Source organism: Bos mutus, chromosome X (genome assembly GCF_027580195.1).
Source record: "Bos mutus isolate GX-2022 chromosome X, NWIPB_WYAK_1.1, whole genome shotgun sequence".
Taxonomy (NCBI): Eukaryota; Metazoa; Chordata; class Mammalia; order Artiodactyla; family Bovidae; genus Bos; species Bos mutus.
Window position 1 is genome coordinate 93,267,085 of NC_091646.1, and position 26,221 is coordinate 93,293,305.

Consider the following 26,221-nt stretch of genomic DNA (forward strand, 5'->3'; position numbering starts at 1 on the left):
CACATGGAAAAACAAAGCAATGTCTTATATTTAGGCCTTAATAAAATTGCCAATGTCAGTTTTTATTTACTACTGCTTTAGCCAGTAGAGAAACAAGTGCAATTAATCGTTTTAACTGATAGGCCTTACATTGAACTTTTTTGTTTTGTTTTCTGTTTTATGCCTTAAGAAAAAATAGCTATATTGATGTGTAGTTCACATACCATGCAATTCATCCATTGAAGGTGTGGGGAGCAGCAGGAATTTACAGACAGTAGTAGAAAGAGACTTGTCTGGACTTAGAAATTCCTTTCATATGAGAAGCAAGAAGCATGGGGAAAGGGGGAGGCATGCTGACTTACTAAGCACTTCCGTGCTGAGTACTTCAGAAAAAATTGTAGTACAGAAAACTTCACTTTTGTGCAGATCAATCTAGAAAATGAGTTTGGCTGTGTTTGCAGTATTTGACCAAGTTTAAACTGGCACCTACCATATGTGTTAGATATCACACAACTTCCCTAAGTTCTGATTTGCTAGAAGGGATCTGTCTTCAACAGCTCATTATACTCATAGCTAAGATTTATTACAACAAAGGAAAGATGTGTATTCTTCAGAGAGGTCCCGTATGCACTTCCCAGTCCTTCCTCTTCCAGGGCCACACAAGGTGTGTTTTCTCTTTGGCATTGAACTACAGGGATGTGTGTGTGATGTCTCTGCCCAGGGAAGCCCTGTTCTATTTTCAGGGTCTGAGGCTTTGCTGTGGGTGGCCGGTCATGTAGGCACATTCTGCTAGCAACTCGTCATGGCACCTGAAATTCAGGCCCTTCAACAGTGAAACCAGGTGTACATCATCAGTGTTGATGTTTGTGCAAAGCAACCCTTTCTTAGCTCCTGGCTAAGCTGGCATAATTCATTTCTCCAGGTGTGTGTAACAGAATCGCCTATCACCAGCTTAAAGAACACTCCCAAAGGCTGCATTCCCAGGGGTTAGTCAGCAGTCAGTCGTGGTGTGGTTCTTTTGGAGACATGCCAGTAATACAACAAGACGTGCTGTGTTATCTCTTCTACGTGACTGACGTAGAAGCTTATGATTAGATTATGTATTTACTACAGTTTTTAAATTCCTGCTCTATAGGACTCACTTCGGTTCATAGGAAATAGTTCCTGATTTCATGAAGCTCATAGTATAGTGTGCTAAGTGTGATAACAGAAGCAGATCAATAGTATTGGTATAGACAAAGCAGCGATTAAATGACATGAATTCCTTAGCAGGAGCGTCTGTCTGGAAAAAGTGCCATCTGAGTAAAACCTGCCATCTTTAGGCTCACTCACCATATTTGCTTCGTGCATAAATGAGTTTTATACAGAAAGTTTCATGAAAAGCAATTATTTATGCAATAAGTATTATATTTAATGTAGTAGACACACTGCTAGGTTCTTGCAAATACCATAGTGAGCAAGACAAAATCCATGTCCTTTTGGGGGTTTAATGTCTAGTCATTTTGCTTTATTAAAAGTAAGTGGAAGAAGTAAGATCATCTTGTCTGTGTATTGTGAAACAGATAAAATAATTTTCTAGTTATTACTGGTAGTGATAGTCATGAATTCTTCATGAAGATTTTGGATTAGAATAATCAAGAGGAAGGGAAAATCTATCTTTATTCCTTACTATTGAGTAGAAGTATTTCAAGAAAGGTCAGATTTTTTAAGTTTATATTTTCTAAATTTTTTATCAAACATAAGAACATGTACCAAAAAGACCAGTATTTTGTTCATGTCTCTGTCATCATGGATCCCTCTTTTTTTTTCTTCAATAGCTGAGGGAGAACTGTACACCTTTGGAGAACCGGAGAGTGGGAAGTTAGGTCTTCCCCCAAAGCTCCTGGTCAATCACAAAGTACCCCAACTGGTGCCTGGAATTTCTGAGAAGGTGATCCAAGTTGCTTGTGGTGGAGGGCACACAGTTGTTCTTACAGGTATGGGTGCGGCTCCATTCCCTGCTTTCTGTGGTACCTAACTAAAACCTTTTTTAACATTTGCTTATTTTTATTGTGGTAAGAACACTTAACATCTGATCCACCATCTTAACAGAATTTTAGGTGTATAATACAGTAATGTTATCTATAGGCACAATCTGATATGACAGGTCTGTAGAACTTTCACCTTTGCATAGCTGAAATCCATTAATAAGTAGCTCCCCTCTCCACCACCCTAGTCCCTGGCAACCACCGTTCAAGTCTCTGCTTCAGTGAGTTTGTATGTTTCAGGTACTTCATGTGAGTAGACTTTGCATCTTTTTCCATTAAGATCTCTACTTTTTGTTCATATAGTTAGTAAACATTTCTGGCCTATGGAAGATATTGTTAAGTAGAAAAAAAATGAATCTTGTTGAATTGTTTTTGCTTACATAATTGACATTTTCATGACCTTAACACCTTTAATGGCAGCAAATAACTTTTTTAGCTCATTTTCAAGAACACTTTGTTTTCCTCATGTATATGTATTCCATATTTATTTAAAATTGACATTAATTTTTCTGAAATACTTAATTTGAAGACGCTCCTTGTTAATAGTCTTTTCTACTTGTCATTGGTAATTCTTTTCTTTGATAGTCACAATATCTACCTTGGTGATTTCTTTGTGATTTTTATGTCTGTTATAATAATTCATTAAAGGGGGTTAAGATTGTAAATTACAGATAAGAATACAGAGTTAGAACCTTAATGATAATGTCCCTTTTGGCTTCTGAATTTTGTTTTTGGTATGACATGTGACTTCTTAGGATGCTGGTCAATATAATTAAAATATACTGTCTATTAATATGCTTACATTGATGCTCCCAGATTTGTTCAGCATTAGATTTATTTTAGATGAGTAGTATAGAGGTAATGCAGTTAGGTAGTGAATAATTATGATAGTTTTTAGTAAAAAGAAACAGTTTTTGAAGTCACCACTTAATCTTCAGTAACCCAAAGCTAGAAGTGTTCTAGACGAATTTTTAAATAACATCTAATTCTTAGATGTTAATGCTTAAATGTTGCAAGATGATTAAGCTGTATATTATCTTTAGATTTTCCTCTCTTACATCACTTTTCCTTGATTTCCTGTTCTAGTCCTAGTCATGCTTATAAAGCTACGGTTTCCCAGAATTGCAATTTCCAGATGGAATATTTTCAAAGTGAGAAATATTTTTTTCCAGGTCCTCCACTCTAAATTTGGAAATAATTCTGAAGTTTAAGATCTTTTTTAAACTTCTGCTGATAAAGTGAATTTTTATATAATTTCTGAAAGATTTATTTTAGGGATTAAACTTTAATCTTTATAAATTATCTGAAAATTTATTCTGTAGGCAGAAATGCAATTTATTCTTGTGTCATGTATTTTTTCTGGTTTATACAAAGATTATAGAAATAATTAATTTATTAGGTTATTGAAGGTTATTCTGAAGGATGCAATGTTGACTATATAATAATGTGTCATTAAACCACATATTATAAAATATTTTCAAGATAATCTTTTAATTATACTTAAAATTTAAAAAGTGCACATAAGTACACATAAGTAATGTATTATAGTATAATAGACATTTAGCTGTCTGTGAACTTTGTTTTGAAGTTAAAAACCATATTGCCAGAAACTGATTGTTTTCTCCAGATTTTTTGGAGACTTTCAATCTCACAGACCGTTAAAGTTTTTATATTTTAAGTTTTTTATTTTGTAAGAGAGTATGAAGACCTAGAGAAGATTGCCAACTTCCAGTTTGCATTTGGCTAAATATGGACATTGCAAGAAAAATGCAATCTGTTTTCACCATTATATCATAAAGTAAGGGTCATTTTCAAAACAAAAATTTTAAAGCTCTTAATTTTATAGTAAAAGACATCCCCTTAAATTGTATAAATTTATCTGTATGGAAAATTCACTACTTCGCCTATTTTTTAAAATTTATCCATGGACCTTTAAAGGCTTTATTATGAGCCAGTCCTGTGAGAAACCTGTGTTCTGAAGCAGTATGGATAGAACTATTAAATATTTAGTCCTAATTGATAAAGAAATGGACGTAAAGAGTGTATGATCATCAGTTTGAGTAAGTACTAAGTTTAATACCTAAGAGTTATTGGATACTTTGCAAGACCATAAAGCCAAGAATAGCTAATCATCTGTTCTAAATGGTTCTCTTAACTAAAGGGAAGGGCTTGGATTAGATGATTCTCTGGGGGCCCTCCCCAGCTTTGTTTTTTCTTGTGTCTATAATTCTGATCTTAAAGTCTATTTAGATCAGACTTTATTGATCTTAAAGTCAATAGAATACTTTAAAGATAATTTTAATTAGTTCATTGTTGATAAATTTATTTAAAACTTGATATTTTGATATAACTACGATAGATTACACAATACAGCTACTGGTTGTAACGATAGTCAGGGAAACAATGGATTGCTGTAGAGAAAGTATCAGACTGGAACTGGGACAAACTAAGTGAGACCAAGTGATCCATGTCATTTTGTATGTCATCCACAGCAGTTATCAGAAGATAAGAAAGGCTTGGTTATTAGATTGGGTCCACAATGAAGTCTGGGCCCCAAAGAAAATAAGAACTTAACTTCTCCAGATTATATTTAGACAAACTTAAGATCTCTACAGGGCTACACAAGTATCTAGTTGTGAAATGAAATGTAGTCTGTGAAATTAGAGTAATATTTATCTGAAGCCAACTAATCAAATCTGTTTTCCTAAGACAGTAATATTTATTAACATTGAATTACATTGTTAAAAATGTTACAAAGGTGGGATGACTAAAAATTATATTGATTTTTGTATATAATGTCGTTAGGTAAGAGTCTTCAGTCATTTAAAAATAATAGAAACTATTGTCATTGCTAATCATTCAAGCACACAAGGGAACAGAATAAGGACAAAACTTGTGTAACTTGATTCAGTGTGCCTGAACAGCCTAATTTCACAGGCTATTGTCAGACAGCCCAAGAAACTTGGAGTGATTGTTGGCCAGCTCGAGATAGACAGTTTTTTCACTTACCCAACATCCTCCTATTAAGCTGAACATTCAGAATTGGAGATATGCTATGTGATTATTAGTTTTACTAGAGATAGTGATTTTTACACTAAAATAAAGGTCTGTTTGCCATTGCCTCAGTGTGGCTTCCTATCCTTGACACACTGTGTTGTCTTTAAGAAAGAATATCTTTGTGTCTTATTCATGAAGTAAACATTAGAAAGAAAAATGTAAAACTATATGACAATAATTATGTGTTCATCAGTATCCTGTGTTGTCACAATAAGGTGAGTTGATTAGATAATTACTTTTTAGAAAAATGTTCATTTACGACTGACTGTCCCATTGTGTTTCCTGTATGTTTTCTCATTTAATCCTTGCAGCAGCTCTTTTAGAAGGGATTATTAGCATTAGGGAATTTAAGTAGCTTGTCTGCTTGCCGCAGCTAGTAGGAATGAAGGTTTGGGCTTCTACCTGAATCTGAAACTCTTGCTTCTGTAACTGCAGCAGGAGAGGCAATGTGTTGCACTGTGGAGAAGCACACAAATGCAGTAGACACTGTGCTTCCTAAGGCAGGGGCCCGGAAGCATGTGTGTCTAAAAGGACACTTACATCACCACTTGTTTATCCTGTTCTTGTGCTTTTCCATTTCTCAAGACTATATGAGCTAATACTTAACTAAATTATTGGAGTTCATTTGGAATCACTTCAGAACTACTAATATCGCGTAGGATGGATAAACAGCAAGGTCATATTTTATATTCAGTATCCTATAATAAACCATAATGGAAAAGAATATGAAAAGAATATATCTATATGTATAACTGAGTCACTTTGCTATATAGCAGTAATTAGCACAACATTGTAAATCAACTATACGTCAATAAAATTTTTTTTAATTTAAATAATATAGAGGAAAGGCTTTTACCCTCCTCTGATTATTATTGCACTTCCTAATAAATGAGCTTTGTGCTGTGCTGTGCTTAGTAGCTCAGTCTTGTCCAAGTCTTTGCAATCCCATGGACTGTAGCCTACCAGGCTCCTCTGTCCTTGGGGATTCTCCAGGCAAGAATACTGGAGTGGGTGGTGATGCCCTCCTCCAGGGGATCTTCCCAACCCAGAGATCGAACCCAGGTCTCCTGCGTTGCAGGTGGATGCTTTACCATCTGAGGCACCAGGGAAGCCCAGGAACACTGGAGTGGGTAGCCTGTCCCTTTTCCAGTGGATCTTCCCAACCCAGGAATCAAACCGGGGTCTCCTGCATTGCAGGTGGATTACCAGCTGAGCTACCAGGGAAGCCCTAAATGAGCTTTACCTGTGAATAAGTGTAGCATATCTGCTGTAAGTTTTAATTCCATGCAAATTCTCCTCTGAGATTGTTTTCTAAAATAGGTTATTCCATTAAACTGCTGTTAAAAGTAAGGACTTTTTCTGGGGGAAATACTATTCGTTTATTTAAGTCAGTGAAAGGAATTAGTTTAGACAATTGATGCTTTTTGACTGAGTGGTAATCATAGGGACTTTTTTGGTTTCACTGACTTTTGTGTGTTTAGCAGTTCCTTCTATCATTATACGTAAGAGAATTAGGCCCATGACATAATTGTTACAACTGTGTACCTTGTCATTTTTCTCTCGCTTTATCGAATGTGTAGGTAAGTATTGGGTATTCTTGCATGAGTGTTTCTTTGAGAGACCCCTAACGTACTTTATAGAAGAGGGAATATCACCATTTTTCCAGATAGAATGATGATAGTATCTGTATCTCTGAAATCCTCTTCTTGTGTTTGCTTCTCCCCTTTCAGAGAAAGCCGTGTACACCTTTGGGCTGGGACAGTTTGGTCAACTGGGTCTTGGCACTTTCACTTTTGAAACTTCAGAACCCAAAGTCATTGAGAGTGTTAAGGATAAGAAAATAAGTCATGTTTGCTGTGGAGAAAATCACACAGCTTTGATAACAGGTACAGATCAAATTTCTGTTAGTATACTTAATGGAACTGGGTATGTTTTATTACAAAATAAATACTATATAGAATGAATGTATCTAACTTAAGCAAAGGAATTAATAAGTGAGAAAATGTAATTCCTTGTTTAATATGCCAATGTGTAAAGTTGTAAACTCCTTTCTCATATTTTAGTTCAATTTAAAATCAGTGTAAATGATTTAGAGCCTCAAAATATGTCAGTGCTCTCAGAGGTGAGACCGTAGTATTATACTTTGTCAGAAAGCTGGAGTCTTTTTGAAACTATTGATTTGAAGGCTCTGAACTCTGCTCACACCAAGGGGGAAAATCTAAGAAGGAACTTATGGACTCTGTGGGAGAGGGAGAGGGTGGGAAGATTTGGGAGAGTGACATTGAAACATGTAGAATATCATGTAAGAAACGAGTTGCCAGTCCAGGTTCGATGCGCGATACTGGATGCTTGGGGCTGGTGCACTGGGACGACCCAGAGGGATGGTATGGGGAGGGAGGAGGGAGGAGGGTTCAGGATGGGGAACACATCCGCCTGTGGCGGATTCATTTTGATATTTGGCAAAACTAATACAATTATGTAAAGTTTAAAAATAAAATAAAATTAAAAAAAAAATTTCCATGTTCAATCTGACAGTACCATTCAGGCTGAGTAAATTCTTAGAAGGCTTCTGCCACTAGGATGTGTTTTCAGGAGTGACTTTCATGCTTCCTCCACAGTGCTAGCAGAGCTTGCTCTTCTGCTCTGTAGTTTCTCCTTTTGTCTGGGAAGATGCTGCTTTGGGCCTACTTCTCAACCTCAGAAACTAGGTGCTGCCAGCGTAGGACTCAGTGAAGGTGCTTCCCTAAAATGACTGACTCACTCCTAGATAATTAATACACTGCACAATTTTAATTGCTTTGGAACAAAAGGCTCTGTAAGTTTTGTATTTGTAGCTCACATTTCTATCGAAAAAGCAAAGCATTAAAAAGTCGGAACTCATATAATATTTCGGAGAAGGCAGTGGCAACCCACTCCAGTACTCTTGCCTGGAGAATCCCAGGGACAGAGGAGCCTATTGGGCTGCCATCTATGGGGTTGCACAGAGTCAGACACAACTGATGTGACTTAGCAGCAGCAGCAGCATATAATATTTTGAAATAATCCAGATACTGGTATTTCTGTGTTTTCCTCCTTTTTTTACAAAAGTTTCTGCTATGATGGAGCTCATCTAATGGTATCTGGTTAGGGGAAGTAGGAATCAGCAAATACAAGGTACTACCATGTACTGGCCCTTCTTTCCCAGAGAATCTTTCAGAGAGCACTGGTTGCCCATTTTCCAGTATCAGTGTCCTTGTTAAAAGTATAGTTGAAAGTGTAGTCGCTCAGTCGTGTCCGACTCTTTGTGACCCCATGGACTATAGCCCACCAGGCTCCTCTGTCTATGGAATTCTCTAGGCAAGAATACTGGAGTGGATTGCCATTTCCTTCTGTAGGGAATCTTCCCAACCCAGGGATCAAACCTGGGTCTCTTGTATTGCAGGCAGATTCTTTACCATCTGAGCCACAAGGGAAGCCCATTACATTAAAGTCCTTGTTAATGTACATCCTTGTTACTACATTAAAGTCCTTGTTGATGTAGCATGAAATTGAACTATATAGAATGTAAAGAATTGTTCATTCATAGTCCCAGAAAAGTTGTTGATATGTATGACTTACGGCTGGGCCCTTAAGCTCAGTTTCTCTGTCCTACTGCCATTTTCCATCAACTCAAAATTGCCACTGATGGTTGTCGTGGTCTGGGTGCAGGCTGGAAAATTTCAAGATATGAGACAGAATGAGAGGAAAATAAAGTTTATTAGAGTGAGAGACACTGTTAGAACAGTGGGCCAGCTCAAGGAAGAACCAACGTTGAACAGGGGTCCTCAGTACACTTTTATACCCAGGCTACAAGGAGTGGGATAGGGATCTTGTGGGTCATTTGCTGATTGGATGAGGCATGTATACTGGATGGGAGAAGTGTATGGATGTGAGAGTTGGACTACAAAGAAAGAATTGATGCTTTTGAACTATGTATTGGAGAAGACTCTTGAGAGTCTTGGACTGCAAGGAGATCTGACCAGTCCATCCTAAAGGAAAATCAGTCCTGAATATTCATTGGAAGGACTGATGTTGAAGCTGAAACTCCAGCACTTTGGCCACCTGATGCAAAGAACTGACTTAAAAGACCCTGATGCTGGGAGAAATTGAAGGCGAGAGAAGAAGGGGACGACAGAGGATGAGATGGTTGAATGGTTGGATGGCATCACCGACTCAATGGACATAAGTTTGAGCAAATTCCAGGAGTTGGTGATGGACAGGGAGGCCTGGTGTGCTGCAGTCCATGGGGTCGCAGAGAGCTGGACACAACTGAGTGACTGAACTGGACTGAATGGGGTAGGAGGGGACACAGGTTATACTGTTCCATTAATAGTTACAACGTGGGGGAGGGAAGGACGATAAGGGTCTGGTTTTTCCATTCCTGTATTACAAGACCCTCCTTGGTTTTATCTGCTCTTTCGTCCTTGGGTCACCACAATAGTAAATATACACTTTTTACAGATCCTCTAACATATAATTAGGTTATTTGGTTAAAATTTTGTAATACCTTTCCTCCTGATGAAAGAAGTTATAGCACAAATAACTGAATATTAATTTTGTTTGACTGCTTTGGTCGTGAATCCTCTGCAGGGTTAGGTGTTACATGAGTTTTGTTGTTGTTGTTGTTCAGGACTAATGAGAGGTATGCAGTGAGTTATCAGTAAGTTCCCTCCAGTTCCCCATTATAGCCAGTGGTTCATGTTTTTAAAAGCTCTCTGAGGTTGGAAGTGTGATCAGGCAGCTTGATCAGAGCTAATTTTTTCTGGCTAAAGACACTCAAGTTTAAAAAAAAGAAACCTTAACAGTTTGAACAAGGGAAGTGAAAGTCACTCAGTCGTGTCTGACCCTTTGCAACCCCATGGACTACAAAGTCCATGGAATTCTCCAGGCCAGAATACTGGAGTGGCTAGCCATTCCCTTCTCCAGGGGATCTTCCCAACCCAGGGATCGAACCGAGGTCTCCCGCATTGCAGGCGGATTCTTTACCAGCTGAGCCACCAGGGAAGCCCTGGTGAATGAGGAAATCAGGGTCAAAAAAAGGAGGAGGAAAGCAACAAAAATAGGGAGTACACATAAAGAAAGAAAACAAATATCTAGTAGTAAGAATTATAACAATCTAAATTGAGAATCTAAATGTTGGTTTATTGATTATTTATAGGGAATCTATTTGTTTTTTTTTGTTTTTTTTGTTTTCTAATTTTATTTTATTTTTAAACTTTACATAATTGTATTAGTTTTGCCAAATATCAAAATGAATCCGCCACAGGTATACATGTGTTCACCATCCCGAACCCTCCTCCCTCCTCCCTCCGCACACCATCCCTCTGGGCCGTCCCAGTGCACCAGCCTTTTAATATATTAAGTTTTGAACTTGCCACTTCAGTGAACTATGGTTATTTTTTCAGATAATTCTCTTGGCTTTTTTTAGTATACAATTACTTTGCCATCTTAAAGTGCAAGTTCCCAAATATGATCTTGTCATTTCCCAGCTTAAAACCATTCATTTAGGTTATTGGTGTTCTTAATATCTGCCTTAGAATCCACCTGCAATGCAGGAGACCCTGGTTCAATTCCTGGGTCAGGAAGATCCCTTGGAGAAGGGATAGGCTACCCACTCCAGTGTTCTTGGGCTTCCCTGGTGGCTCAGATGGTAAAGCATCCGCCTGCAGTGCAGGAGACCTGGTTCAATCCCTGGGTTGGGAAGATCCCCTGGAAAAGGGAAAGACTACCAACTTCAGTATTCTGGCCTGGAGAATTCCATGGATTGTATAGTCCATGGGGTCACAAAGAGTTGGACATGAGTGAGCAACTTTCACTTGTTCTTAATATAGAGTTCAAAAATGCTTAATATGAGCTAATAAGATACTCTGCGGTGTGGCTCCTTCTTGCCTCTTCAGACTCATCTCATACCACTCTTCCCTTTGTGCTCCAGACACGTTGGTTGCCTCTCAGCTTCTTAACTGTGTTATGCTTTCTGTGCTTGATATGTACTGCTGGCCTCTGCCTGAAAAATCCTTTGCTCCCTCCTTCTTGTAGCTAAACCCTAATCCTTTCAGCTTCAATTTGAAAGCCTTTCCTAATCACTGGATTAGAGGGAGAGCCCCTCTTTTGTACCTGTACTGGCACCATTTCCTTTATTTCTGCTTCCATGGCGCTTACCTCACTTGAGATGGAGAGTATGAAGGAAAGGCTTGAGGAGTGAAGGTTCAGACTAGCTGCTTTGGCCGCAGAGAAAAAGATTTAACTGGTGAGGTGACAAAATTACTCATCATTATCTTGGGCCTGGCTGTACAAGGGATCCCCCCAATATTGGTATCCCCAACAAGCAGCATGGTTGGTTTATGGCATTTCCTTCAGGAACTTTCCACAACCCTGAAGCAGAAGTAAGGGAGAGGATCTAGTCTAGTGGTGTTTTGGTCTCCCCAGGGGACACATGGCAGTGTTGGAGATATTTTTGATTGTCACAGTTGCAGAAGTGAGGTATTGTATGGGCATTTAATAGATAGAAGCCACGGATATTGCTGAACATTCCACAAGGCACAGGACAAACCCATACAGTTGGGAATTATCCAACCTCAAATGTCTGTAGTGCCAGAGTTGATAAACCCTCACCTAATCAATGACCTGAGGAAAAAAGAAAATAAATTGGTCAGAATACAAAAATCTCCTTCTCTTTGAAAAGGTGGTATTTATCATGAGAGCTCATGCTGGATTGCTGCTACTCCATACAACACCTCACAGGACTGGGTCTCAACTTCACAAGCCACCAAGTGCTGGTGATTTATTCTCGCGGTATCTATTGCCTAATGTTATGTGTGGACAACAGAAACCATAGAAAGTGTGGGAACATCAATGGACCAGAGTAAATTCAATGCAGAATATAAGGGGAAAATTGCAATGTCAGTTAATATATTTGTTGTTTGCAAATAGATCCATCAAAGTAACTTTCATAATTCTTTTTTTCATTTTAGAATCAGGCCTTTTGTATACTTTTGGAGATGGTCGACACGGAAAACTAGGACTCGGAATGGAAAATTTTACCAATCAGTTCGTTCCCACTTTGTGTTCTAGTTTTTTGAAGTATATAGTACATTTGGTAAGGGCTTCACATTTTCCTGTTTACGTGTTCATATTCCTATATTTGATTCTTTTGGGATTTCATAGAAAATGAGTCCTTTTATGTTTAGATGAAATAATAACATGGCTCTATCTAGTGAATACACTTGTGTCCTAAATGCCAAATGTCAGACATCACAACACTCTGAAAATCTGTCCTTTTCCTAATGTTTTTCCTCACTCATAGTAGTCATCTGTAAATGTTTGTTGGGTTAGATACCATTCAGACCCTCAGATCCAGCTGATAATAAATGACGAGTTTTGAAAATACTTTTATTTAGCTAAGTGCTATTTGGACAAAGTGTTGTTTCAGTATTGTCCGCATCATGCACCGTATCTCTGTTGTTTCTAACACTAGCCAATTAAGAACTATAGATGAAAATTTTGTTTAGTCTGTGATGATAATAAGGGCTTCCCAGGTGGCACAGTGGTAAAGAATCCACCAGCAATGCAGGAGATGCAAGAAACTTGAGTTCGATCCCTGAGTCAGGAATATCCCCTGGAAGAGGAAATGGCAATCCACTCCAGTATTTCTGCCTAGAAAATCCCACAGACAGAGGAGCCTGGCAGGCTACAGTCCATGGGGTTGCAAAGAGTCGGACACAACTGAGCAACAGAGTGCACACACACCACAGACACACACACATGCACACACACTGATGATAGTATTGTTGCAGGAAGGGGGACCCCTTCTAGGGCCCAAAACTGGGCTCTTGTCTAACACTCTGAAATGAATTGTCTGAGGAGACACATGTGCTGACAAAGCAAGAAATTTTATTGGGAGAGGGTGCCCAGGCAGAGAGCAGTAGGGTAAGGGAACCCAGGAGCACAGCTCTGCCATGTGGCTCCGAGTCTCAGGTTTTATGGTGATGGGATTAGTTTCCGGGTTGTCTTTAGCCAGTCGTTCTGACTCAGAGTCCTTCCTGGTGGTGCACACCTTGTTCAGCCAAGATGGATGCCAGAGAGAAGGATTCTGGGAGGTGGTCAGACATGTGGTTTCTCCTTTTGACTTTTCCCGAACTCTTCTGGTTGGTGGTAGCTTATTAGTTCTGTGTTCCTTACCAAGACCTCCTGTTGTAAAACAGCTCATGCACATGGTTACTGTGGTGTCTGGCCAGGGTGGGCAGTTTCAGTCAGTGTGCTTCCCCTAACAATATCACTTGGAATTTGTTCTCCAAAGGCTCAGAGCCTCATACTAAGGAACATTTCCCATGTGATTTGACACCTATGTGATGAATACTTGCTTGGTACAAAATACTGGACTGAGGATGAGAAATACAGAGCATGCAATGATGCACACTGAGACCAGATTCTCACTCACTGAGCTTATAATTGTGTGTGTGTGTGTGTGTGTGTTGGTTGCTCAGTTGTGTCCAATTCTTTGCAACCCCATGGACTGTATTCCACCAGGCTCCTCTGTCCATGGGACTCTCTAGGCAAGAATACTGGTGTGGGTTGCCATTCCCTTCTCCGGGGATCTTCCCGACCCAGGGATTGAATCCAGGTCTCCCGCATTTCAGACAGATTCTTTATAATCTAGCCACCAGGGAAGCCCCTGTATAATCTTATGGGGAAGATAATTGTTTTTTAAATGCTATACATAAAACAGATCAATTTTAACTTTGGAAATATTATGAAGGAAAGGTTCAGAGTATGCTATTCTATGTTGCAATGTAGAACTCTATGAAGATACCAGAAGTTTCTATATTGTAAACACTACACAATGTTTTTTTAAGCATTTTATTGAAAATTACTTGTTAAAGTCCTTAAGATGTTGATTACGTTTTTCATTTCACCATTGTTCATGCTTGCATTTTGCTCTTGGGACTTTTAAGCATTAAACTTAAGAAACCTTCATGTAAAGAGAAGGGCTTGAAGACATGTTTATCCCAAGAGACTGATGTATTCTTGGGTCCCTTATTTCTCTCTTTTTTTAAATTTATTAATTTATTTATTTTAATTGGAGGATAATTACTTTACAATATTGTGATGGTTTTTGCCGTACATCGACATGACCCATGGGTCCCTTATTTTTAAGTAGAACTTCTCTGGTTTTTTTCAAGTTGTTAGTGTTGCTCCCAGATTAAAATAGCCTTTTCTGACTTATAAAGAGAAATATAATGTGCCAGATAGTTTTTTCTCTATACTATATATTCAGTTGAAAGTAAAATGATGTATTAAATTTGGTCTAATTTTCAGTAATAGTTTTTAAAGAATATATATCGTAATTCATGTGTTTTGTGTGTGTGTGTGTGTGTGTGTGTGTGTGTGTATGGAGGGAGAGAGGGAGAAAGAGCGATTCAATCATTCAGTCTAGGAAGTCTACTGCTAAGTTAATGTTTTGTAGCTAAAAACTGTTAAAAACCCATTTGTGTTTGACGCCAATGTCGATTAATTTATCTGTGAAAAAATGACATGTGTTCCCATCCCAAATATCAAAATGAATCCTCCTCCCTCCTCCCTCCCCTCCCTCCCCATACCATCCTCTGGGCCGTCCCAGTGCACCAGCCCCAAGCATCCAGCATCATGCATCGAACCTGGACTGGCAACCGCTTCCTACATGATATTTTACATGTTTCATTGCCATTCTCCCAAATCTTCCCACCCTCTCCCTCTCCCACAGAGTCCATAAGACTGTTCTATACATCAGTGTCTCTTTGCTGTCTCGCATAATCGGGTTATTGTTACCATCTTTCTAAATTCCATATATATGCAAGTAGTATACTGTATTTATGTTTTTCCTTCTGGCTTACTTCACTCTGTATAATAGGCTCCAGTTTCATCCACCTCATTAGAACTGATTCAAATGTATTCTTTTTAATGGCTGAGTAATACTCCATTGTGTATATGTACCACAGCTTTCTTATCCATTCATCTGCTGATGGACATCTAGGTTGCTTCCATGTCCTGGCTATTATAAACAGTGCTGCGATGAACATTGGGGTACACGTGTCTCTTTCCTTCTGGTTTCTCAGTGTGTATGCCCAGCAGTGGGGTTGCTGGATCATAAGGCAGTTCTATTTCCAGTTTTTTAAGGAATTTCCACACTGTTCTCCATAGTGGCTGTACTAGTTTGCATTCCCACCAACAGTGTAAGAGGGTTCCCTTTTCTCCACACCCTCTCCAGCATTTATTATTTGTAGACTTTTGGATCGCAGCCATTCTGACTGGTGTGAAATGGTACCTCATAGTGGTTTTGACATTTCTCTGATAATGAGTGATGTTGAGCATCTTTTTCATGTGTTACTATTCAACATAGTTTTGGAAGTTTTGGCCACAGCAATCAGAGCAGAAAAAGAAATAAAAGGAATCCAAATTGGAAAAGAAGAAGTAAAACTCTCACTATTTGCAGATGACATGATCCTCTACATAGAAAACCCTAAAGAGTCCACCAGAAAATTACTAGAAATAATCAATGACTACAGTAAAGTTGCAGGATATAAAATCAACACACAGAAATCCCTGGCATTCCTATACACTAATAATGAGAAAACAGAAAGAGAAATTAAGGAAACAATTCCATTCACCATTGCAACGGAAAGAATAAAATACTTAGGAATATATCTACCTAAAGAAACTAAAGACCTATATATAGAAAACTATAAAACACTGGTGAAAGAAATCAAAGAGGACACTAATAGATGGAGAAATATACCATGTTCATGGATTGGAAGAATCAATATAGTGAAAATGAGTATACTACCCAAAGCAATTTATAGATTCAACGCAATCCCTATCAAGCTACCAACAGTATTCTTCACAGAGCTAGAACAAATAATTTCACAATTTGTATGGAAATACAAAAACCCTCGAATAGCCAAAGCGATCTTGAGAAAGAAGAATGGAACTGGAGGAATCAACCTACCTGACTTCAGGCTCTACTACAAAGCCACAGTTATCAAGACAGTATGGTACTGGCACAAAGACAGAAATATTGATCAATGGAATAAAATAGAAAGCCCAGAGATAAATCCACGACATATGGACACCTTATCTTCGACAAAGGAGGCAAGAATATACAATGGATTAAAGACAATCTCTTTAACAAGTGGTGCTGGGAAATCTGGACACTTATATTTTTAAAAGTAAAATCCCAAGTAATTTTTAAAGAAGACATTCCTTTTTTAATAAAAATTACTTTAAATTCCCAAATGTATGCTTTTAGAGGTAAAAAGTTACATTTGGCTTTTTATTATGAAAAAGTATATATGGAAAAATTAAGAAATATCCTGTAAGTATTTTGTAGTTGGTTTGCATTTCCTGAGTAACTGTTTCTTTTCAGGGAAGGCAGAGAAAACACACATACACTTTTCCCCATCTTGTGAAAAACATACCTACAGATTGATGATTTAGAGCAACTTAGACACAGAGGCAACAAAACAAAACATTTTTGAGCCCTTGGGGATTATTAAAGAGTGAACATTGTGGGACGTTGGCCAATTTGAAGTCTCTCTCTTCAATAGTTTTTGCAACCTCAGGGTAGTTTACATCAATATTAAATATATAACACCATCTAACATTTTATTTAACCTGTTTGCTTTAAAGGAGAAATCCCCGGACTCTCTTCGAATGACGGGAATACTGCCTCCAGTTGAAGGGACTTCCCCACAGCCCATTTGTTTTTCGCCTCATTTAATTCCTTTCTCTATGTCTGCAAGTAACCTGCTAGAGAGAACGATATGTGAAGATGAGAACTCTATGCCCCCAATGGAACCAGGTAACATTTGATACTCTGCTTGCTCTCAGAAGAAATGTACCAATTATTCCTACTGTTTTCATGTTCATCTTCAGATGTTTTCTCCACTTAAGTTGTTTTCTTCCTAGTTAGAGACTGACATCTCATTTGAACTCCAATCCAGGAATACTCTGACTAATAGAAAGCATCTCTGATGACCTTAAAAATCCCATGTGATGACAGCAGCATATCTTTATAGAGCAGTGTATAACATACATATCACCTTCTCTTACATTATCACCTTTAAACCCAGAAGCAACCCAAAATAGGTGGGAGTTAGATTCTTCATTTTTTCATGTGAGAAAAACAAGGCTTGAAGAGATTGAGTGACTTGCCCAAGGTTACTCAGTTTTATAAATGAAGTGAACAGGATTTGCATACAGGTCTTCTGGCCGTATGTGAAGTTATGCATTTAAGCAATATAGCATCATGGTTAGGAGTATGGGATGTAGAGTCCAATTGATCTGGGAGCAGACGCCAGCTCCAACATTTATTAACTATATGTATCTTAGGAATGTGTTTATGTTGCCGCATGGCATGTGCTCAGATGATAGGGACAGGGCAGGAAGCCAGGACTAGGACACCAGAGTAAGCAGTAGGTTTGGAATTAAGAAGATAATCTGGGCATCTGGGATTAAAAACAGTGGGACAGATCATTTTAATATCTTTGGGCTCAGGAACCTATAGAAAAGGTTGAGGTAACAAAGGATCAGGAACTCAGGCAAGAACTGTGGACCATGGGAATGGAATATTCCCTACATCTAGGACCTTGATAAGGAGCAGGGTTTCTTACATCTCACCACAACTTTTGTATTTCCTTTGGAGATAAGAATCACTGGTACTCTTCAGCCCTATACATGGGAAAAGTAGATTCTGACAGCAGTGTGTGCAAGGAAAAGAGAAGTTTATAGTTTGGGGCAAGTTGTTTGGCACTTCCAGAGATTAGAATGTGAAGATAGAATTTTTTAGGGTAAAAGGAAAAGCCATCCCTTATCTTCTTGTGACTGTTTACTAAAACAAACTTAATAAGAAGTATTTTGAAACTTGTATCCCTGGAGGAGGAAATGGCAACCCACTCCAGTATTCTTGCTTACAAAATTCCATGGACAGAGGAGCCTGACAGTCTACAGTCCTTGGGATTACATTGAGTCAAACACGACTGACTGAGCATACATCCAACATATAATGTGACTTTTTCTAAATTTGTGGATTTCAGTGTTTCTTATGGAGCTAAGGAGGTTAGGGAAGACATAGATGAGAAGGTGACATTTAAGCTAAAACAAAGGATAAGAAAATAACCACACAGAGAGAGAGGATGTGTCTATTCCAGGCAAAGAAAATAATGTAGTTAAGGGCAGTCTATAGGAAAAGGAAAGATCATTGGGGTTGAAGAGAAAGTGAGTGAAAGAAAATCAAGAGTGAAGGAAAAGACAGGACAAGATGATGTTGGAAAAAGAGACAGCAAAAAAAATATTCATGGTTTTATAGGCCATGAGAGGGCTAAGTGATTTGAGTGTTTTTCTTAAGTGTAATAGAAAGTCATTAAAGGATTTTAAACAGTGGAGTAATGTGGTCCAATCCCATTTATGTTTTAAGATGATCATTTTTGCCTATGTGTGGATTCAGGGATACCAGATTAGAGGTGGGAAGAAAACTTCAGAGCCTTTTGCAAGAGATGATGGTGTACAGACCTAAGGTGTTCACAGTGGATATAAAAAGGAGCCCATGGGAAATACATTTTAGACATAGAACCAGGTGAACTTGTTAATAAATTACACATAGATGTGTAGGCAGGAGGATGGTTGACTGCTTTGAAGGAAAAAAGTTAAAAACTGACTTTGAGATCCCTGTGAGGCATCCAAGCAGACGTACCAAGCAGGCTGTTGAAAATGAAAGTGTAACATTCAGAATAGAGATCTGGACAAAGAGATAGAAATTTGGAAACCATCAACATGGAGATGGTATTTATAATTCATGGAAGTTGGTGAAATCACTGTAGAGAATAGAGCAGGAAGAAAAGAGGGCTCAGCATTTTGCCTCGAGACTGTCTGATGTTTAGAGGGTAGGAGAGGGAGGACCGGCAAAGCCACTTTTCTCAACCTTATCAGCCAGTAGGGCAGGAGGAGGAAAATGAGGAGAGAGTAGGGTCACAAATTCAAAGTACTGCTCAAAGCTCAAGAAAAAAGAGTACAAAGAAGCATCCCATGGATCTGGCATCATGGATATTTTTGGTGATCCTGACAAGAGTAGTTCCAGGGAAAGATCAGTACAGAAGACAGAGTGTTAAAAGTTGAGGCATGAAGGGGAAATGAGGAAGTGAAGGGGCGATAAAGTGTGTAGATAGTTCTTTTGCCTATTTTGGTCATGAAGAGGAGCAGAGAAATGGGGCAGCTAGAGGGAGATGTGGAGGGAGTGGGAAATATGAGAGCGTATTTGTATGCTAATGGACATGAACCAGTAGTTCCAGAGAGACTGGCAGCACAAGAGAGAGAGAGTGTAACCAAAGGTGCAAAGCTCTTAAGAAGACAGGAGGGGCTGGCATACAGAACAGTCTTTGTTAAGAGGAAAGACACATCCTACATTTTAACAGGAAAATATAGGTAAATGTGTACGTTTGTTGGTGAGAAGATAAAACAGATCAGGTCCGATGATTTCTGTTTTCTCAGTTAAGCATAAGGCCAAGACCGTGACCTTAAACAATATACTATTTTCTAAACTTCCTCTCTGTCATCTCCAGTCTGTCCTGGTTCATATTTTTCTATGTTAATCTCCTTCTGGTGCTCTTTAGTTCCCATCTGCTCCAGTGTCTTCAGAGGATCTCTAGTCTTTTTTTTAATAAGTGTAAATTTCCCGTGTAACTCCCACCAGCTTTTCCAGCTTCATCTCTCAGTAGCCTTTGTCTTCAAACCATTCATTTAGGTATTGTCTGTGGCTGCTTTCACACTTCAGTGGCAGAGTTTGATTATTAGGACAGAGACCATATGGCCATAAAGCCTAAAATGTTTGCTGTGTGGCCTTTTACAGAAAAAGTTTATTGAGCCCTGATGTTGATCAAACTGAAGCTCTTCATAGTCAGACTGAGTGGAAAACCTATAAAGTCCAGGCAGACTTGAGATTGACACTTGACACCAAAAGAGTCACTGAACCTTAATGTATTCATTTGTGAAATGGGGATATAACACTTACCTCTCTCATTATCATGGAGTTAACCTGATGTGTATAAAAGCCTTTGTTCCAAGCACATGGTAAACTTTCAGGGCAGCTGTTCCACAGCTTCTGTTAGCACTAGACTTATTTTCTTCCCCATTTACCTCCATCCCTACCTCTCAGAATTCTACTCATCCATCATTCCCTATAACTCCTTAGTGAAAAATTTCCTGATCTGCCACATTTGGATGGGATTTCTCATTCTCCTATATCACATATTTTGTATTCCCGTCTAGACTATAAGTTCATTAAGATTTAGCAGTTACTTAAGTTGATATCCCCTACCTAACACCTCACATGGAATGAAGACAAACTGATTATTCATTCATTGGAATTGAACGAATTTATAAGGGAGAGAGCACTGTGGACTGGCATTTTCAGTGAAGACTTCATTAAGGAGCTCCTCTCAAATACATATATATGTGCTAAATGGGGATATAGTAATTGAAAAAAATGTAAGGTCAAATTAAGCTTGTAACTTTTCATTATCTGCTTTATGATATAATAATCTTATGGTTTTCTGTGAAAGTTTCTAGGTATTTGTACTATTTTTCTGTTGCTACCTAAGCAATGACCCTAAAACTTAAGGCTAAAACAACAAACATTTACTATCTCACACAGTTTTTAAGGGTCAAGAATCCAGGACCAGTCTAGCTGAGTGATTCTGGTTCAGGATGTTTCATGCTTCTCTTGCAAGCTCACTCACGTGGCCATTGGCAGGAGGCTGGACTTCTTCATCACATGGGCTTCTCCTTGGGTATACTCATAGCATGGCTTCCCCCAGAGCAAGTGATCCAAGAGAAAGAGAGAGAGAGAGAGAGAGGACTGAGACATAAGCCACAGTAACATCAAATTGATCTGCTTATTTTATTGGCCATACAGACCAACCTGGTAAAATGTGGAAGGGAACTACACAAGGGTATGCATAGCAGGAGGGTATAAGTTGATGGGGATCTTTTGGGCACTGGCCATCATAGTGCTTGATACCTGGTAGTATTTACCCCAAAGGAATAATGTTTCTCTGTTCATATGAATGAAGTGGTTGTTATCTTATCAGTGTCAGGGTCTTTAAATTTTCAGAAAGATTTTAAATACTGCTATCACTGTGAATGAATTCTGTTCAGTTCCCTTAATATGAGGTTAAAGGACCTTAGAAAGTGAAGGTCACTCAGTTGTGTCTGACTTTTTGCGACCCCATGGACTATTATATAGCCCATGGAATTCTCCAGGCCAGAATACCAGAGTGGGTAGCCTACCCCTTCTCTAGCAGATCTTCCACACCCAGGAGTCGAACTAGGGTCTCCTGCATTGCAAGTGGATTCTTTACCAACTGACCTATTAGTAAAATTCTAACTGTACTTTTATATTGCAGAATAATTTCTGTTTATTGTCTAGTTGTCTTTCACTTTTCTGTTGAAATCTGGTTCTATCTTTTCTCTGTTAATCATTCAGATTATTTTCAACATAAAGTGACCAAAGAGAAAGATACAGACAGTCTTTCAGCAGAGGATTCAGAAAGCCTTGGAGAAACTGCTGATGTCTTAAATATGGTACTGGTTTTCCTATTTGTGCAATATAGATACAAATTTGAGTTTTAGTTCCTCATGTATTTGTATTTGTATGTCTGTGTATATGGGTACTTCCTAAGCCATTATATACATAGAAAAAAGCTTTTTGTTTTTGTCTTGGTTTCATTTATTATTTTAAACTCAGATTTAGTGAAGTATAGATTAAGTACTGTAAAATTAATTTTCAGCCCTCACATTATTATTATGCAATTGAAAGTTGATTATATGATTGTCTGAACTGTTTTGTATTAATTTTGTTTATATGTATTTTAAATCAACATATAATGATATATAAATATATAATCATGTATAAGTATATAATCAGTTATATAGTCTTTATTTTTTAGAACATATTTTTTTAAATTTATTTCAGACACACATGTTGCACCTGAATTCCAATGAAAAACTAAAATTATCACCAATTCAAAAGCAAAAGGTATGATACAGAGAGTTGTTTTCACTATGGTGGGAATAACAGTTTAAATTGTTTATATTTTTCTTGAAAGGTTTCTGGAAAGAACTCAAGAAAGGTAAGTATTCACTTACTTTAGGATTTAAAAGATAGGGATACAATATGTATAGTCTCCATTTGGGCTTATTCTGTTGGTATGTATTTTCTGTGATACAACAAGACTGGCAGAATTTCACAGCTGAAATTTGCTCTTTGGAGTCATTAATAATTGACAATATCCATACTTTGTTACAGTCAAGGCAAAGGATATTTATTACCATTCTTAAGTGTTGGAAGAGGCTACAGTTGTTTTTGAGTGCCTCTCACACTTTGTTTGAGTATGACTTTGGGTGAGTTACCTTGCTGACCTTACAGGATGATATTAACCTCTTTTCCAGTTCTAAAGTTTTGTGGTTTTTAGTTAAAATATTTGATAATTGCTTTTACAGTGTTTGGAATAGGCTTTAATTTATCAAGGAATTGGTAGCATAAAAACAAGATTAAACATTTGGAAATTAGTCAGAAACCATGCATGAGTTATAGAGACTTTTAATGAATAGCAAATGAATAGAAGAGGAGGGAATATTCTGGTTTTTCACAACCCTGGAGAGAGAAAAGCCTGTCCTGAAATTATTTGCATTTTCTGGCTTGAAGGACCAGTGAGGTGAAATGATGAAGGGTTCAGGATTAGAAATATAAATTGGAGAAATGCAAATTGAAGGACAAAGTCTACAGAAAACATTTCATTTATTTTGCCACATTGTTAAACTAAAAATTCTTAAAGTCAAAGTCACTGAAATGCAAGAGAATCTGAGTAAATTATAAAAATTTAGTGCCAGTCCTCATTAGTCATATCTCCCGCATTCCAGGCAGACGCTTTAACCTCTGAGCCACCAGGGAAGCCCATCTATATCTTACTGAGAGGTATATTGAGTAACAGCATTCTTTTTGAAAATGAAAGAGCTTTTTTCCTAACACAGTTGTCAAAGCTCAGTGACTAACTGATTTGTTGACTTGACTGTAATTCCAAGCAGACATCTTTTGTGTGTCTTTCCTTCCTCTTAGACTCTGGGCTCTGCCTCTTCTGTGCTGCTTTTTTGTGCTAAGGAAATAAAGCCACGTGCATTTAGAAATCATTTCTGGCAGCTGGGCCTCTGTCTGTCTTAGGGCTGTTGAAAGAATTGTGACTTTTTAAAGAAGAGACCGAGAACAAACAGAAAAGGAAAGCACTTTCTTTTAAACTAATATATATTTTATATTTCATATAGTCCTTTTACGTGGAGGCCCTACCAAACCTACTTTAGTGAAAAAAGATTTATTATAGTATTTCTATATATTTTTAACTTATGCTGTTTTAATAATGTGTTTAGCAAAAACAACCTCTTCCTGGGTCTCTTTACAATTTACAATTTATAAAACTTGATTTAGTGAGCTTTTACTATCTAGAGACTCAAATTCATCAACTATTTCAGTCCATTAGCTTATAGAATTTAGATCAACAGTTTGATTTGCCTTATTTTGTCCAGCAAGAAATTAATTTCATATTCTTAATATATCATTAAAACCTCAATGGTTCATTATATAAGTTTTTATAGAAGTTTATAAAATTTTAATAAAATTTTATATTTTTACTTCAAGTATTTTTCTCATAGTTTTTATGTATGCAAATTATTATAATTAAAGAATATAGTAAATAAAAGGAAGAGGGTCAAAAATTTGAAATCTCAAAAGATTTTGTTTAGAAAAGAAAAATATATTCATTATTATGTAGTATATTGATAAAAACATTTCATTGTAATTTTCAGATTTTTCTTCTAGAAATAAGGTTTTTCTTATTTCAAGTTTTTTAAAAATTCATATTTTCATTTAGTTTCTTTCATTTTCAGAATTTTGTGGACTCAAAAGACCAATCAAAATTTGACAAAACAATAGGGAAAGTAGAAAAGTGTACATTTTTTAACAGTATTTTTCAAAATCAGTCTGGAAACATATTTAAGAATTGATTCAGATTAAGAAAAGGGGCAGAGAATAAATATTGGTAGTGTGAGTAATGGCAAAGTTAAGGCAGGTGGTAAATTTGAAAGTTAAACACAGATTCATATTACTGAATCAAAATTAGATGCTCCACAGACAGAGAATGGCATAAATTATCCCCCTCAAAAAAAAAAAAAAATCTGAAGAAAATGTTTGATAAAATTGGGCATTTTAATTCTCCAAGTGAAATTTATGATAATGGAAAATCTTGGTATTTTGTAATAAATAAGTTAACTTTATCAACTAATAGTAGTATGACGATTACTTCAAAAAATTTACAGAAACAAGAAATAATTGAGAAACCGAAGCAGCATACAACTTATACTGAAAGTGATGATAGTAATGAATATGAAAATGAAGAGATATCCCCAAAAGTGACAGAAGGGAGAGTATATAAACAACTTTTGGCACAAGGAATGTATGCGATGCCAGTGGCTATATCTATGGAAACATTTTCAGATGAGGACGTAGGTGATGACTCAGACCAGCAAAGTCCTCAGACCAGCACCAGTGCAGAGGGTTTGCAAAAAGGGACCTTTAGACATGAAAATAAGCATGATATCTATCCACTTAATACTGAGGAAATAGAAAAGGAAAGTGATGAAGGACAAAGTCAGAAGGATTCAGAAGCAAATGAAATAGTCTCTGAAATGGAAAGTGATCTGGTGAAAATGACAGATCTGAAGGATATAAGAAAAACTGAAGAGAATAGAAAAAATACTGATACATTTTTTGATGACTTACCAAATAGATACATGAATATTGAGGATGAAGAAGATAAAGATTTTGTTAAGGAAAGTAAAGGGGACAAGCAAGATATGATCTTTGACAGTGAACAAGCATCTATAGAGGAGGAAAACAGTTATTTGGAAGGTGAAAGTGAAAGTCAGCAAAGTATAGCTGATGGTTTCCAGCAGTCTGAGTCAATAGAATTTAACAGTGTCGAGAAAGATGATGATGAAGTGGAAACTAATCAAAATTTGTGGTATAGCAGAACATTTATTAGACAAAGACATGAAGAGGCCAAACACAGGCTATCCAGAATCATGGCAAAATATGAGTTTAAGTGTGATCGCTTATCAAGGATCCCAGAGGAACAGGAAGAAGATTCGGAAGGAAGTGGAGTAGAGGAGCAAGAGATAGAGGCAAATGAGGAGGAGTGTGGAGAAAAAGAGAAAGAGGAAACAGAGCTCCTGTCAGATGACCTTACAGACAGAGCTGAGGTGAGTGAAGGCAAGGGAAAGCTAGGGGGAGAGGCAGAACACGTGCCTGAAGGTGGAGGTGAGGGAATCAGGAAGGAAGGTAATTCAGGAGCGGAACAGAGAAGTAGAACAGGAAGTGAGGAAGGAGAAGAGGGGGAAGACATGGGAGAGGGAGTAATAGAGAGCCTGGGTAAGGGAGAGAAAGACCTGGAGGAGGAGGAACAACAGCAAAAGGAGAGGGAACAGGGCCACCAAGAGGAAAGAAGCACAGGGAGGAAAGAAGCAGGAGAGAGGGAGCAAGGAGGTGGGGAGGGAGAGGAGGAGGCAGATGAGGAAGAAGGGGAAGAAGAGAAAGACAAGGAGAAAGAAGAAGGGAAAGAGAAAGAAGAGGAGGAAGAGCAGGAGGGGGAGGGGGAGGAGTTAGAAGAGGGGAGATGGCAGGATGGAGAGGAAGGAGAGGGGAAAGGAGATGAAGAGGGGCAGGAAGGAGGGAGAGAGGAGGAAGGAGATAGGGAGGGGCAGGAGGGAGAGGAGGAAGGAGAGGGAGAGGAGGCAGGGGAGGGAGAGGAGGAAGGGGAGGGAGAGGAGGAAGGGGAGGGAGAGGAGGAAGGGGAGGGAGAGAAGGCAGGGGAGGGAGAGGAGGCAGGGGAGGGGAAGGGGCGGGAAGAAGAGGAGAAAGGGGAGGAAGGGGAGGGAGAGGAAAAAGTGGGGGGAGAGGAGGAAGAGGATGGGGAGGGGCGGGAAGGAGAGGAAGAAGAGGAGGAGGAAGGAGATGGGGAGGGAGAGGAGGAAGGGGATGGGGAGGAACAGGAAGCAGAAGGGGGAGA

At 38.2% G+C, this 26,221-nt stretch overlaps 1 protein-coding gene across 1 annotated transcript in view; it reads left to right on the forward strand.

Annotated features, from left to right (window-relative positions):
* The window catches only part of RPGR (retinitis pigmentosa GTPase regulator), a 61,632-nt gene that overhangs the window by 10,753 nt on the left and 24,658 nt on the right, over positions 1-26,221 (forward strand). The window contains exons 7-13 of the mRNA XM_070365790.1: positions 1,797-1,955; positions 6,794-6,949; positions 12,053-12,177; positions 16,743-16,914; positions 21,592-21,689; positions 22,081-22,143; positions 24,474-25,415. Of these exons, the coding sequence (XP_070221891.1) occupies positions 1,797-1,955; positions 6,794-6,949; positions 12,053-12,177; positions 16,743-16,914; positions 21,592-21,689; positions 22,081-22,143; positions 24,474-25,415 (1,715 nt within the window). The remainder of the gene's footprint in view (positions 1-1,796; positions 1,956-6,793; positions 6,950-12,052; positions 12,178-16,742; positions 16,915-21,591; positions 21,690-22,080; positions 22,144-24,473; positions 25,416-26,221) is intronic.